This window comes from Sturnus vulgaris, chromosome 14 (genome assembly GCF_052056855.1).
Source record: "Sturnus vulgaris isolate bStuVul1 chromosome 14, bStuVul1.hap1, whole genome shotgun sequence".
Lineage (NCBI taxonomy): Eukaryota > Metazoa > Chordata > Aves > Passeriformes > Sturnidae > Sturnus > Sturnus vulgaris.
Window position 1 is genome coordinate 10,362,121 of NC_142256.1, and position 11,419 is coordinate 10,373,539.

The window sequence follows — 11,419 nt, forward strand, 5'->3', positions numbered from 1 at the left end:
GGAGGCCTCCGGGGCGAGGATGCTGCGGCTTGTAGCGGGATGTGCCCGAGCTGTAGCAGGGGTGTTGTAGTGGTACCGGGAGGCAGCCGGCTGTAGTGTGGCTGGACCCTTCTGTACCGGGGATGGTTGTAGCAGAACGGGTCTGGCTGTACCAGAATGTGACCAGAAGTATGTATTCTATCACCATCTGTTCAAACCAGGTGGGACAGTGATCCTTTTCTCAGAGATATTCTCTGCTAATGGACCATCTGTTAAACCAGGTGGGGCAGTCATCCTTATCTTTTCCACAACCCATCCTTCCTCCAGGGAGACATCTCCTGTTAATGGGCCACTGAGTGACTGATAAAATTACATCATCCCATTGTGAGATGCTCCACCCAGGGGGAGGAGCCAAACATTTCCTACCTAGATAAAAACTGAGATTTGAAACACCAAAACAGCCTTTTCTCACTGGATTCCAGAGGAAAACCAGACCCTTCTACATCATCACTGGACCTTTGGAGGAAAACTGCACCCTTCTCCAGGAGCACAGAACCACATCTGTCACTGCAGGAGGATACAGACACCATTTAATGGGACTGCTACCAACACCCTGACTGATGGGGTGTCACGTTGTATTCTGACTCTGTCAGTCTTTTGAGTTTGTTCTCTATAATACTGTACTTCTATTTTAATTTTCCTAGTATAGAACTGTTATTCCTATTCCCATATCTTTGCCTGAGAGCCCTTAATTTCAAAATTATAATAATTTGGAGGGAGGGGGTTTAGATTCTCCATTTTAAAGAGAGGCTCCTGTCTTTCAAACCAAGACAACCAGGGGTGGTTGTGCTGGGATTGGACCCAGCTGTAGCAGGATGCATCCAGCCATGCCTTAGATGGGCCCAGCTGTACCAGGGATGGGCCCCAGTCCTGCATCACCTCATCCCCCCCTGCACCAAGGCACCATCTGCTCCCCCCCAGCACAACACGGAGCCTGCACCGGGCCACCGGGTGGGTTTATTGGTATCAGTGTCACAGAGCTGTGCACAGCATGGGCAGGTGACAGCCACACTGGTGATGTGCTCAGCCAGGGCCATGGCACCCGCCCTGTCCGTGTCCTTGTGCTGGCACCCATGGGAACAGGGGTTTCCAGTGTGGTGGTCCCAGGAGGAGCTGCCACAGCTCTCACCACCACTAACCAGGGCTTGGAGTGGGTGCCAGGAGCCTGGGGAGGAGGGGGGACCTATGGGGACTGTGAGGGGCTGAGGGGGCTGTGCCAGGTGTGGCATAGTGGGGACACTACAGGCAACTGCATCCCAGACTGGGGCATGGGGGGCCAGCAGCTTAGCTCTCCTCTTTCTCAGCTTCCTCCTTCTCATCTTCATCATCCTTCTCTCCCTTGAGCTTCTGGCGAGCAAATTCCTCGATGACAATGTCCTCATCACTGGAAGAGAGAGCAGAGCACAGTGAGCCCACAGGAGGAGGGGAAATCCCTGCTGAGCCCAAACCCTGCTGCTAATAGGGACAGCACAGTGGTCACCTCGGCCCTGTCACCCCACTCAGGTCACTGTGAGGCACAGCCTGCTCCCAGCACACAAACCCAGGCCCCATCACTGCGAGCCTGCATGACCCAAGGAGCTAGGCCTGTAGCTTCTGGTGGGTTTTTTTACACAATACTTTGCATTTCCAAGGGAAAACAAGGAAAGGAAAACAAAGAGCTAAGTTACCTCCTTGAGAAAGGCGAGCAGCAAGTGACAGCAAGGGAGAGCACCAGGTGAAAAGTAGGGGAGAAAACAGAAAAAGAGTCAGTAAAAGAGATTCCAAAAGCTTGGGAATGTGAAATGATTTGGTAAAACCTACATGGAGGCATGGTTGGAAATCTCCAAGAGATTTCCTCTTTGGAAGTTTAAACGTTCTCACTGAGGTGGGGAAGGGATGGCATGAAAGGGATAAGTGTGAAAGCCTGGAGCTGCAGCCTGATTTTCCAGGCTCCAAATCCCAGTGCTCACATCCTGTGGCAGGGTCCAGATACAAAACCTTTGGCAGGACCATGGATGTTAGGAATGGATTTGGCACTGCAGCTTCCCAGAGGGAAGAAGCCCCAACTGTGGCTTCAGCTGGAATAAGTTTATTTGGGAGGAGAAGAAGCCTCTGGTGCTGGGGAATGTGGAGGAGCACAGGGATGTGACTTCCAGCAACCCAGGGATCTCTGTTTGGGGATCAAGACCATGGAGACATTTCATCCAGTGATGGCTCATGTGGCTGGGAGACACTGCCAGCTGCTTCTGAGGGACAGGGCAAGGCCTGGGCTTGCAGCTGCTGTGTCTGCAGCAAGGAGAGTTGCCAAATAAGCCCTGGAAATTTGCAGAACACATCCCAGTCTCAGGATTTGATCTCTCCTGTTGCCTCTGGGAGTAGCTGCTGTGACACAGGCTCAGGGCTTTGAGACCTGGATGGTTTAATCCAAGGATGTGACCTCAAGCTGGGATGTCACATCCATCTGTGATGGATCTGTGTGGTTTGTGTGCTAGAGGGAACATCTCTTTACCTTGGCTTAGCTGTATTCCAGTGATAAGCACAGGGAGAAAGGGATGGGAAGAGAAAAGATGTGCAGGTTAATACAGAAAGGACATTTCAACTGACAGCTCTCCTCAATGCCTGGGTGTTTTCCTGGAAAGAGGGACAACGGGGAGGACATCTCCCACCCTGCTCCAGGACACAGGGTGGGTGCAGCACAGCTGGACAGCTGTGCCCATCCCATGAGAAAACTGCTCCCACCCCACTCCAGGACAGCTGGACAGCTGTGCCCATCCCACAGAGGGCAGAGCAGGGCCCTTGGCACTGGGGCAGCTGCACCAGAGTTGTTTTCACCCTGAACCAGAAGTGCCTCTTCCCTGCTGATTTTTGGCAGCATCCCACACACAACTCACAGTCATCAGGCTTCGGGTGCATGAGGATGACGGGCATCTCCACCCCAACATCACTGGAAGGAAAAGCAGCTCTGTCAAAAATCCTGCCCAGCACAGTCCCACACTCAGCCCCACAGGCAGCTCCCCTTACCTGGCAGTGAGATCCCCCAGGATGCTGTGGCAGCAGGAGAGAAGGGACAGAAATGAGCCAAGGTAGAGGAAGGGAGGTGTTACACTGTGCTTTATACTTAGGTGAAAGATGGTTGATAATAGGGGTGGTGGGGTGGGGGTCAGAGAGCAGCCCAGTGACTCCAGGGGAGCAGGGCAGGGGTGAGGGGGTCCATGGTGATATTGCCCTCTCATTTCCCTGGGGTACACAATCCCCCAGCACAGCCTGAGCTGATGATCCCTGACTCCCATGTCCACAGAGCCTCACCCTCCTCGGGACACCACCAGGTTGACCTTCACTTTGTAGGACACCAGGATGCCCAGCACCTCCTTGTCCATGCCAGGTCGCAGGCTAGGAAAAAGGCAGAGGGGAACAGTGAGAGTTCAGTGCTGCCTGAAGACCCCAATCACTCCCCCCATGGCAGTCCCAGGGTTCCTTTATGTCCTGCAACATGTGGGGCGCTCTGGGGTTTCGAGGAGAGGAGAGGAGAGGAGACTGGAACTGGGAAGTTACATCTCTCCTACAGGATGGAGAGGTGGCTCTGTGACAATGCCACAAAATCCCTACATTTTCCAGCTGGATGGGGTGGGCTCAGCAGCCCTTGGTGGGAGCCCAGAGCATCCTGAGCAGAGTGAAGTGGGGGAAGGTGTGGTGGGGAACAGGGGGAGCCCACACAGCTCTTACATGGTGGTGGAGGCCAGGTTGGTGTCCTCATGCTTGAGTTTGCCATCGAGAGCGAGGCCTCGCTTCTGGCGGTTCGCCGAGAGCAGGGGAGTCACCGAGTACGTTTTGGAGAAGGTGGAATTGGCAGCCACATTCTCACTGGAATGGTGGGAGAGAAGAGATCAGAGCCAGCCCCAGCCTGGGAGTGCTCAGCATCACTGTAGGCACCTGTGCAGGGCCAGCCCTGCCCTCCCCATGCAGCTGCTGGGCCATTTCCTCCTTTCGTTCCCTCCTCTCTTTCCCCTCTACAACCACTTCTTTTTTCTCCCCGCCCGCCTTTCCTCCCTCCCTCCTCCTTCTCAGGGGAGCAGAGGCTGTGTCTGGTCTCAAAAATGCAAAGTAGGGAGATGAAGCAGTCTGGGAGCAGCTGTGCACCTTCCCCAGGGACCTTCCCAGCCACCACTGGCTTGTGCTGGTGGGAAGTTGTCCACGGCCATCTCTGTCCTCTGCTTCCTCTGCACCTGCTCTTCTAACCCAGAGATTTTTGCTGCTTGGTGTGAAACTGTCACATCTTCTCCCCCCATCACTCTCCCATCCTCCCCCTCATCTCTCTTCTTCCCTCTCAGAAATGCCACACCACCTTCAGCCCCTTGTCCCTTACTTTATCTCCTCGGTGCACACGGTCTTCGTGTATTTATCCAGGGAATACAGGACCACGTCTGTGATCTGATCCACTGGGAACAGACAAGGGGGAGCCGTGTTGGTGACATGGCAGGGGCTCACGGTCCCCATCTCTGGCAGTGATGGGTGCTGGGACATGTCCCTTCTGCCCCTCTCTCACCTGAGATCTTAATTTTTTTCACCACCTTGTTGGTGGTGTTGTTGATGTTGACAGACACATGGATGGGCTCTCCGTGGTAGTAGACCTGCAATGGGAAGAGGCTCAGTGATGTGACCAGAAATCTTTGTCCCCATCTCTGGGTGGGGGGACGGTGTCCCTGCTGACCTCCTTATCCAGGGAAGCTTCGAGGTGCAGGGGCTTGTCTGACATCATGAACTGCCGGGTGGTCTCGGCTCTTGGGGCCGGCCCCGTCAGCACCGGGGCGAACTGGACCTTGCGGATGATGAGGCGCACGGAGTTCCTGTGGGGACACAAGGTGGCACCCCAGTGTCCCCCACGGCGTCAGCAAAGCCTTCAAGGGGTCACACAGACTCTCTGGGCACATCACAGTGTCACCAGCCAAAGGGTGAATGTTTCACCTGGCTCTTAGGACGTGACACAGGGACCACTGCCCCAGTTTTGGGCAGAGTTCCCCATCTAAGCATGGCACAGGCTGACAGAAGGTCCTCAGCCTGACCCCTAAGCTGGTCACCCCAAAGAGATTCTGTGGTTTAGTTTTAGGGCCAAAAGGGGAGAAAGGGATCCCCTGAAATACCTCTTGTGAATCTTCTCCTCCAGATTTTCAGCACAAAATCCTTTGACCTCGAAGTCCACGCCACAGGCCTGGGGGAACATATGTGGTCACTGAGCAGGAGGGGCTCAGAGCTACCTGAGCTTTGGGCTCCTTTTCTTCCTTCCTTCCTCCACTGCATTCCCAGAGATCCTGGCACTGACTCCAGCCCATCCTCCCTTCCCACTCCTCACCCCATGGGCCACTAGAATCAATTCTCATTTTTAGCACCCCACAACTCAACCCCCTGCCAGGGAAGACAGTCCAGGGGACACAGGCTGGGGACAGCAGCTCACCTTTCCCACATCATCTGGCCCAGGCTGGAGGGTGATGGAGCAGGGCAGGTTGGTGGCAATCTGGGCAGAGCAAGGAAAGAGAGAAAAAAGGGAAACAAGGGTGTGTTCAGAGCCTGGTGACACCATGGAGCTGCAGGGCTGGGAGGGGCTGAGCAGCCCCTACCTCGAAGGTGAAGGGGTAGGCGTTCTCCCCGAGCTTCTTCATCAGCTTCTCTTGCAGAGGAGTGAGGGTTTTGGGGGCCTGGTCTGGCACAGGGGGGTACAGCTGGGTGGTCAGCACGTAGATGTCCTTCCTGAAGGTCAGGCCGATCACGTCGAGGTCATCGCGGCCGTAGCGGAAGGCGCAGGTCAGCGTCACGTACACTGAGCCAGGCAGGACAGGGGTGGAGGGAAGAGGGAGGGAAGGCACGGGGGGGATTAAAGAGGCAAGAAAAACTATTTCAAAAACTCTTCAGCAAAAATGAGACTTGTCAGGACCTCAGACACTAAACATGAACAGGATCCCTCACGTCCTTTGCTGCCGTGGCTCTGACAGACAAGGAACTGACACAGGGCAGCTTTAACCTGAGCACAGTCCCAGGTTACTGCTGAGCTTTGAGCTGGTTCCATCCCCTCTCCTCATGCTGTATTTCTGTATCAATACCTTTCCTGTCCTTCAGGTACTCCGGGTCGATCAGGCAGACACCATCTGCAAACAAGCAAAAGGAGAAGGACGGGTGAGCTCAGCTGCCTGGGAAGATCTTTGCTAAAACACAGCTTTTTAAACCCAAATAATCCACTTTGCAGCTGGAAGGTGACTGAGAAGAGCTGCTACCAAGGGGGATGGTGATGTCTCCTCCAGTGTCTCCACCAGCAGTGTGGCTGGGTTGTTTTGCAAAGGGATTTTCTCCCTTTCCCCACTATTTTTCCCCAGGGTATTTGTAGGAAAACACGGCAGCTGCTCCTTCTGCTCTACCAGCAGCCCGTAACACTGGGACTGGTCTCCCCAGCCTCTCCTGCCTGTACTTCTCCCTCAGTGCTGGGCAGAGCCCCACTCACCTACAGATTCCACTGAATCCACATTATCCACATAGTCTCTCTTCCCCAGGTAGAGGGAAAGCTGGAGGCAGCACACGGGCAAAGGGAGGAAGGAAACAAGTTAATGTTTGCCATTGAATTGGCCCAAATGTTGAAGCCCTGAATTGCGTAGTGGGGTTTGTCACCAGGCTGGATCAGAATCACCTTTAAGGGGTTTTATCAGGGTATTTTTTAGTTTCTGTTTTGAAAAGCCAGTCCTGCAGGGGCATCGTGACAGGTCCAGGACTAAATCTGATTTAAAAGACAGATCCTGCAGGCAGATCCAGCCTGGAGGGATCCCAGCACAGCCTAAACCTTGGGCTGGCCACAATGGGACAAAACACATGAGGGGACAGAGCACAGAGGCTCACCTTGCTGTTGGGGCTGGTCTTCTTGAAAACCCTGTGGAGAAAACAGAGACAGATGTTTGGGAATGCCTTGGACAAGGCTGGATGGGGCACAGGGAGATGATGGGCTGCCCCACAAACGTGGTGCATCACCAAGAGCTGTGTCAGGGTGTCCTGTCCCTGGGGAATTCCATGTCCTGCAAATTCAGGGCCAAACCCACCCTGTGTAGCTACCCCAGATGTGCTCCTGAGCTCAGGGTGACCATGGAGCAGTGGATTTCGTGTCTTAAGTGAGAAAGACAAACAGAGAGCTCTATGACAGCTCCATGGGAGCTCACATTCCAGCCCCTGGGGTCTCACTTTTCCCCTCTGCTCCTACCCTGCAGTGCCCTCCTCCATCCCAATTCCAGATAAATAACTCAATAAAGATACTCACTTTGATCCATCTGCCATTTTAAGTCAGTGCAGGAATCTCCAGGTGGAAATCTGTGGGGGAAAACACTGGATGAGATGCTGGGGAAGAAGCAACTCCAGGCATGGCCACCATCCAATATCCTGCACATCCCAACAAACTGCAGAGCCCTCAGGGTATGGTGATGCCACCTTTGCAGAGCTCAGGAGCTCCAGGTTTGGCTTTGGGGCAGCACGTGGGAGCTGAGCCAGCTCCTTGTTCCCAGTCAAAAAGGTGATGAAGTGGGAGAAAAAAAGGGAGAGTGTTCCTCCAGAAAAGAGGAAGCACAGAGGTGATTCCCAATGGAGCAGGTTCAAGACTGGGAAAGGCAAGAAAATGAACAAAAGGTCTTATAGAGTCTTAATTGTAATAGTTTTTCCTGTCTGTTGGAAATTTGCTGTCATGGCTCAGTGGTAGGAATGGGCTTGTTTCATCCTGTCACTCACAGGGAGGTGAGGAAAACACAGGGAGAAAGGCCAAGGGAAGTTCAACTGCCTCATGGAAAGAGGAGTCTCAGGGCACAGGGTCCCTCCATTCCCATCTCTTTGTACTGGGAGTGGGGCTGGAGCTGCCCAGCCCTGCCCAAGCTCCACTGGCTCAAGCCTGTGTCCAGGAGCCTGTAAAGATCCCACTGATCACCAGCTGATTCTCTGGGATATTAAATGGGATGAGCTCAGCCTCTTAAGGAAGAGACAGCTCTGACATGAGCTCAGCTTAAGCCCAGGCAGGATTTTAAGCCCCAGGGGCACGTGGACAGAGTTACCTCTGAACATAACCTCAGGGAAGCTGGTGAGAGAAAAGAAATGGCCATGGGGGTGAGGGGATGATTCTCTTCCCCACAAGAAGACAAGAATAGTCCCAAGCTCAGGATCTTTGAGGTCCTTGAGTGCTGTGGGATGTGAAGTTTGGGAATCTTAACAGGGTGAGAAGGTGCAAAGGGAGTGGGAACAGAGTTTGGCTCCCTCCAGACCCCGGGAACTGAGGATGAGGCAAGGAAAGGTGGAGGGGAGAAGAGCTGAATTCCTGCTCTGCATCTCCCAAGCCCCAAAGAGGGGACTTGGACCCTCCCTAGCTTGGCTCAGCTCTCCCACGCCACTCCCTAACCTCTCCACCACGTCCTTTGGCCACACTGGAATCCTTTTCATCCACATTTTACCCATTTTTGAACTGTAAACCACTGTCCTTCCAGGCACAACCCAGCACCAGTGTCACTCCCCAATTTTCCAAACCCTCAGAACCTCAAAGCCCTGGCAGGACCCAGGCAGCAGAGCAGGCAGCACTCACCTGGCAGCTGGACAGACAGACAGACGTTCTCCTCTTCCTCTCCCAGCACGTCCCAGTGCCACCCAGTCACTACAGCCTGCTCCCAGTCCTGCAGCTTCTTATATCCCCCCTGGCTGTCCCTCCCCTGGCATCTGATCTCGCCCACTCAGCCTTGGCTGGGGCTGCAGGGGGGGTGTGTCTGTGTGAGTGATCCTGGAGAGGGACTTGGGGGAGAATCCTATTAGTTGATTAATTGGGGAGACGCTTCATGAGTAAGAGTGGGCTATAAATACATCTCTTGCTGGAGCCCTGGGAAAGCAGCTTAGAGGGATTGGCAAAGCAGGCTTAGGAGCAAGGTGATGGTAATTGAGGTGGAAGCTCTGCTCCTGGTAGGAAGGAAGGGCTGTGGATTCCCATAGGGGCTCTCTGCAGCTGCTCCCATGGGTGAAGCCACAGAGCAGCTTCTGAGACCCTTCCAAGACAAGGCCCAGCCCTGCAGAGGGATCCAGGAGCTTTGAGCAACAGATGGGGAGATGGAGAGATGGGGAGATGGGGACATGGACTGGGCCTGGGGTTGGATGGAGATGGCAGAGAAGGAAACCAGCCTGGTGTTCTCCCTCCCTCACCTTCCTGGCTGGATAACAGAAGGATGGAGGCACAAGCAGCGTCCTGCATGGTCAATGTGCCCATGTGTTTGGTCACACAGAGGTGACCTGACACGGCCCAGAGCACACAGAACATCCTCCTCATGGGGACACTGCTGTACAAGACGATGGGATGAAGGCAGGATTCACCCTCCCTGAACCAAGAGGGAAGGACCAGCCACCCCTGGAGGGTGGGACACAGAGCTGCCACTGTCCCCAGCACAGCCTGCTCAGCCCAGCATCATTTCATAACTCCCAGGCTGGCCTCGCCTGACCCGATTAGCACATCATTAACTCCAGGTTTGCTGCAGCAAAGAGGAGACTGTGGGAAGCCCAGAGTGGCTCCATGTTATGGCTGCCAGACAAGCAGAATTCCCACTGCAACCCTGTCCTGGCCACAGCCATTGTGTGGGATACCCTCCCATGGGAATGACTGTGGGACTGGCTCTAGAGATGGGGCACAAGGACAGCCCAGGGAAGCTACAAACTGCTCCAGCAACGCCCCACTCATCCTCCTCACCTCCACCACCACTCAAGCCCTTCCTTTGGGGCTGCTCTTGATTCTGGCTCAACCCCCAGAGCTGAGTAGTGGGATCAGGATATCCCTGTAGGAGCTGTGCCTCCTGCCAGGACCCTGCATCAGCTCAACAACATTTTATCACCTGGGTACCAACTCTTCCCAAACGCAGCTCACCTGTTTCCCCATGGCCACTGGGAGCCGCCATGCCATGCCATGCCATGCCATGCCATGCCATGCCATGCCATGCCATGCCATGCCATGCCATGTCCAGCAGCCCCACTGCCAGGGCTTTAGGTGCCAGCACACGTTCCCCAGGGCTGAGACTTGTGATCTCTTTAATTGCACACAGGAGAGCTGCTTATGCTCCAGATTAACAGGCGCTATTTCTGCCACAGTCATGGGGACACGTGAACTGTGACCTTCACACTGGCGGGTGAAAGAGGAGGAGGAGGAGGCAGCCCCACTTGGACATCCTCAGCCTGGCCAGGGTGAGGCACTGTGCCTGGGGCAGCTAATCCTGAGTTTTGTCTGTGGCTCTTCGTTAGGCTCTTAACGAGAGCCCTGTGACCAGGGCCACTCACTGGCCCTGCAGGGTCTGCACAGTGTGGTGAGATGGAGAGCAGGACTCATCTTGGGTCCCTTCAGCTCAGCCTAATCCCAGCTGGGTGAATTCAGCCTTGCCCAAGTTGGGGAGCAGATAATTCCCCTCCCCAAAACAGTGGGGAGATGGACAGAGCCCACATCCCTTCCCACACTCGCACTGTGCTCCAAACCAAGCACCACGGAAGGAAGCAGAGCTCAAAATAATAGAGAAACGAAAGAGGCTTTCTTCCTTTTTCCTGTGTAATGAATGACTAGAGGTTCCTCTCATCTCCTCATCCCACCATCCCTCCAGGTACATGCACTTTGTGAAGGACAGCTCAAACAGCCACTTCCATAGAGCAGGACACTGGTGGAGAGTGGTGGGGCCTGGCTTCATCCCTCTGTCCCAATGGACAGTGCCCTGGAGCATCCTGCCTTCCCAAGGAAGGACCATGGGGCTTCCTGCATCCACAGGCTCTGCAGGGAGGCTTAGTGCAGCCAGAGCCCCCATCAGCCTGGCCCTGGTGAACCCACATTGCCCTCCCAAGCTCACCTGTGCCCCGGTGCCAGCAGAGCTTCCAGGTGCCTTTGGCACAATCCCAGCTCTGCCTCTGGCACTATACACCACAGCCACCTTACATAAACACTCACAGCAGGCACTGCTGATTTCCCAAAGCCCCTCAGAGCTCCAGACCTTCCTCTCCTGATCCGGATTAAGCGGCGTGGATGGCATTAATCTGGAGACAGGCACCTCCACGCGTGCCAGGAATTACTGCCGTGCTGTTAAGTAATGGCAGGGAGCAGCACTGGTGCGACTGGGGCTCCAGCAGGATAGGTGTCCCCAGCCCCACACCATCCTGCAACCTCCATGTGTCCCCACAGAAGGTGCTGGGTGGAGTTGCACCCTCTGCTGTGTGACCAGAACACCAGCTCAAAATTAACTGGTTGGCCCAACTTCTCACTGGCCTGGCTACAGGTTCCTGTCGAGGCTGGGAACCCAGGAGGAAGCAGGGGGTTTTGGCACATCTGTGCTGGAAGGCTGCGGCAGGAGGGTGGGGGGGACCAGACCCTCAAGGCTGGCCCAGGGCT

The 11,419-nt window shown here is 54.8% G+C and overlaps 1 protein-coding gene across 1 annotated transcript; it reads right to left on the reverse strand.

Annotated features, from left to right (window-relative positions):
* Window positions 1-914: 914 nt before the first annotated feature.
* ARR3 (arrestin 3) lies at window positions 915-7,323 on the reverse strand. Its single transcript, XM_088173482.1, has 15 exons — window positions 7,307-7,323; window positions 6,895-6,925; window positions 6,506-6,566; window positions 6,111-6,155; window positions 5,631-5,830; window positions 5,468-5,527; window positions 5,157-5,224; window positions 4,727-4,862; window positions 4,562-4,646; window positions 4,382-4,454; window positions 3,742-3,879; window positions 3,325-3,408; window positions 3,040-3,063; window positions 2,910-2,962; window positions 915-1,423 (listed from the first exon to the last, which is right to left on the reverse strand). Exons 1-15 carry the CDS (start codon window positions 7,321-7,323, stop codon window positions 915-917), a joined length of 1,584 nt encoding a protein of 527 aa, XP_088029608.1.
* Between the last annotated feature and the right edge of the window lie 4,096 nt (window positions 7,324-11,419).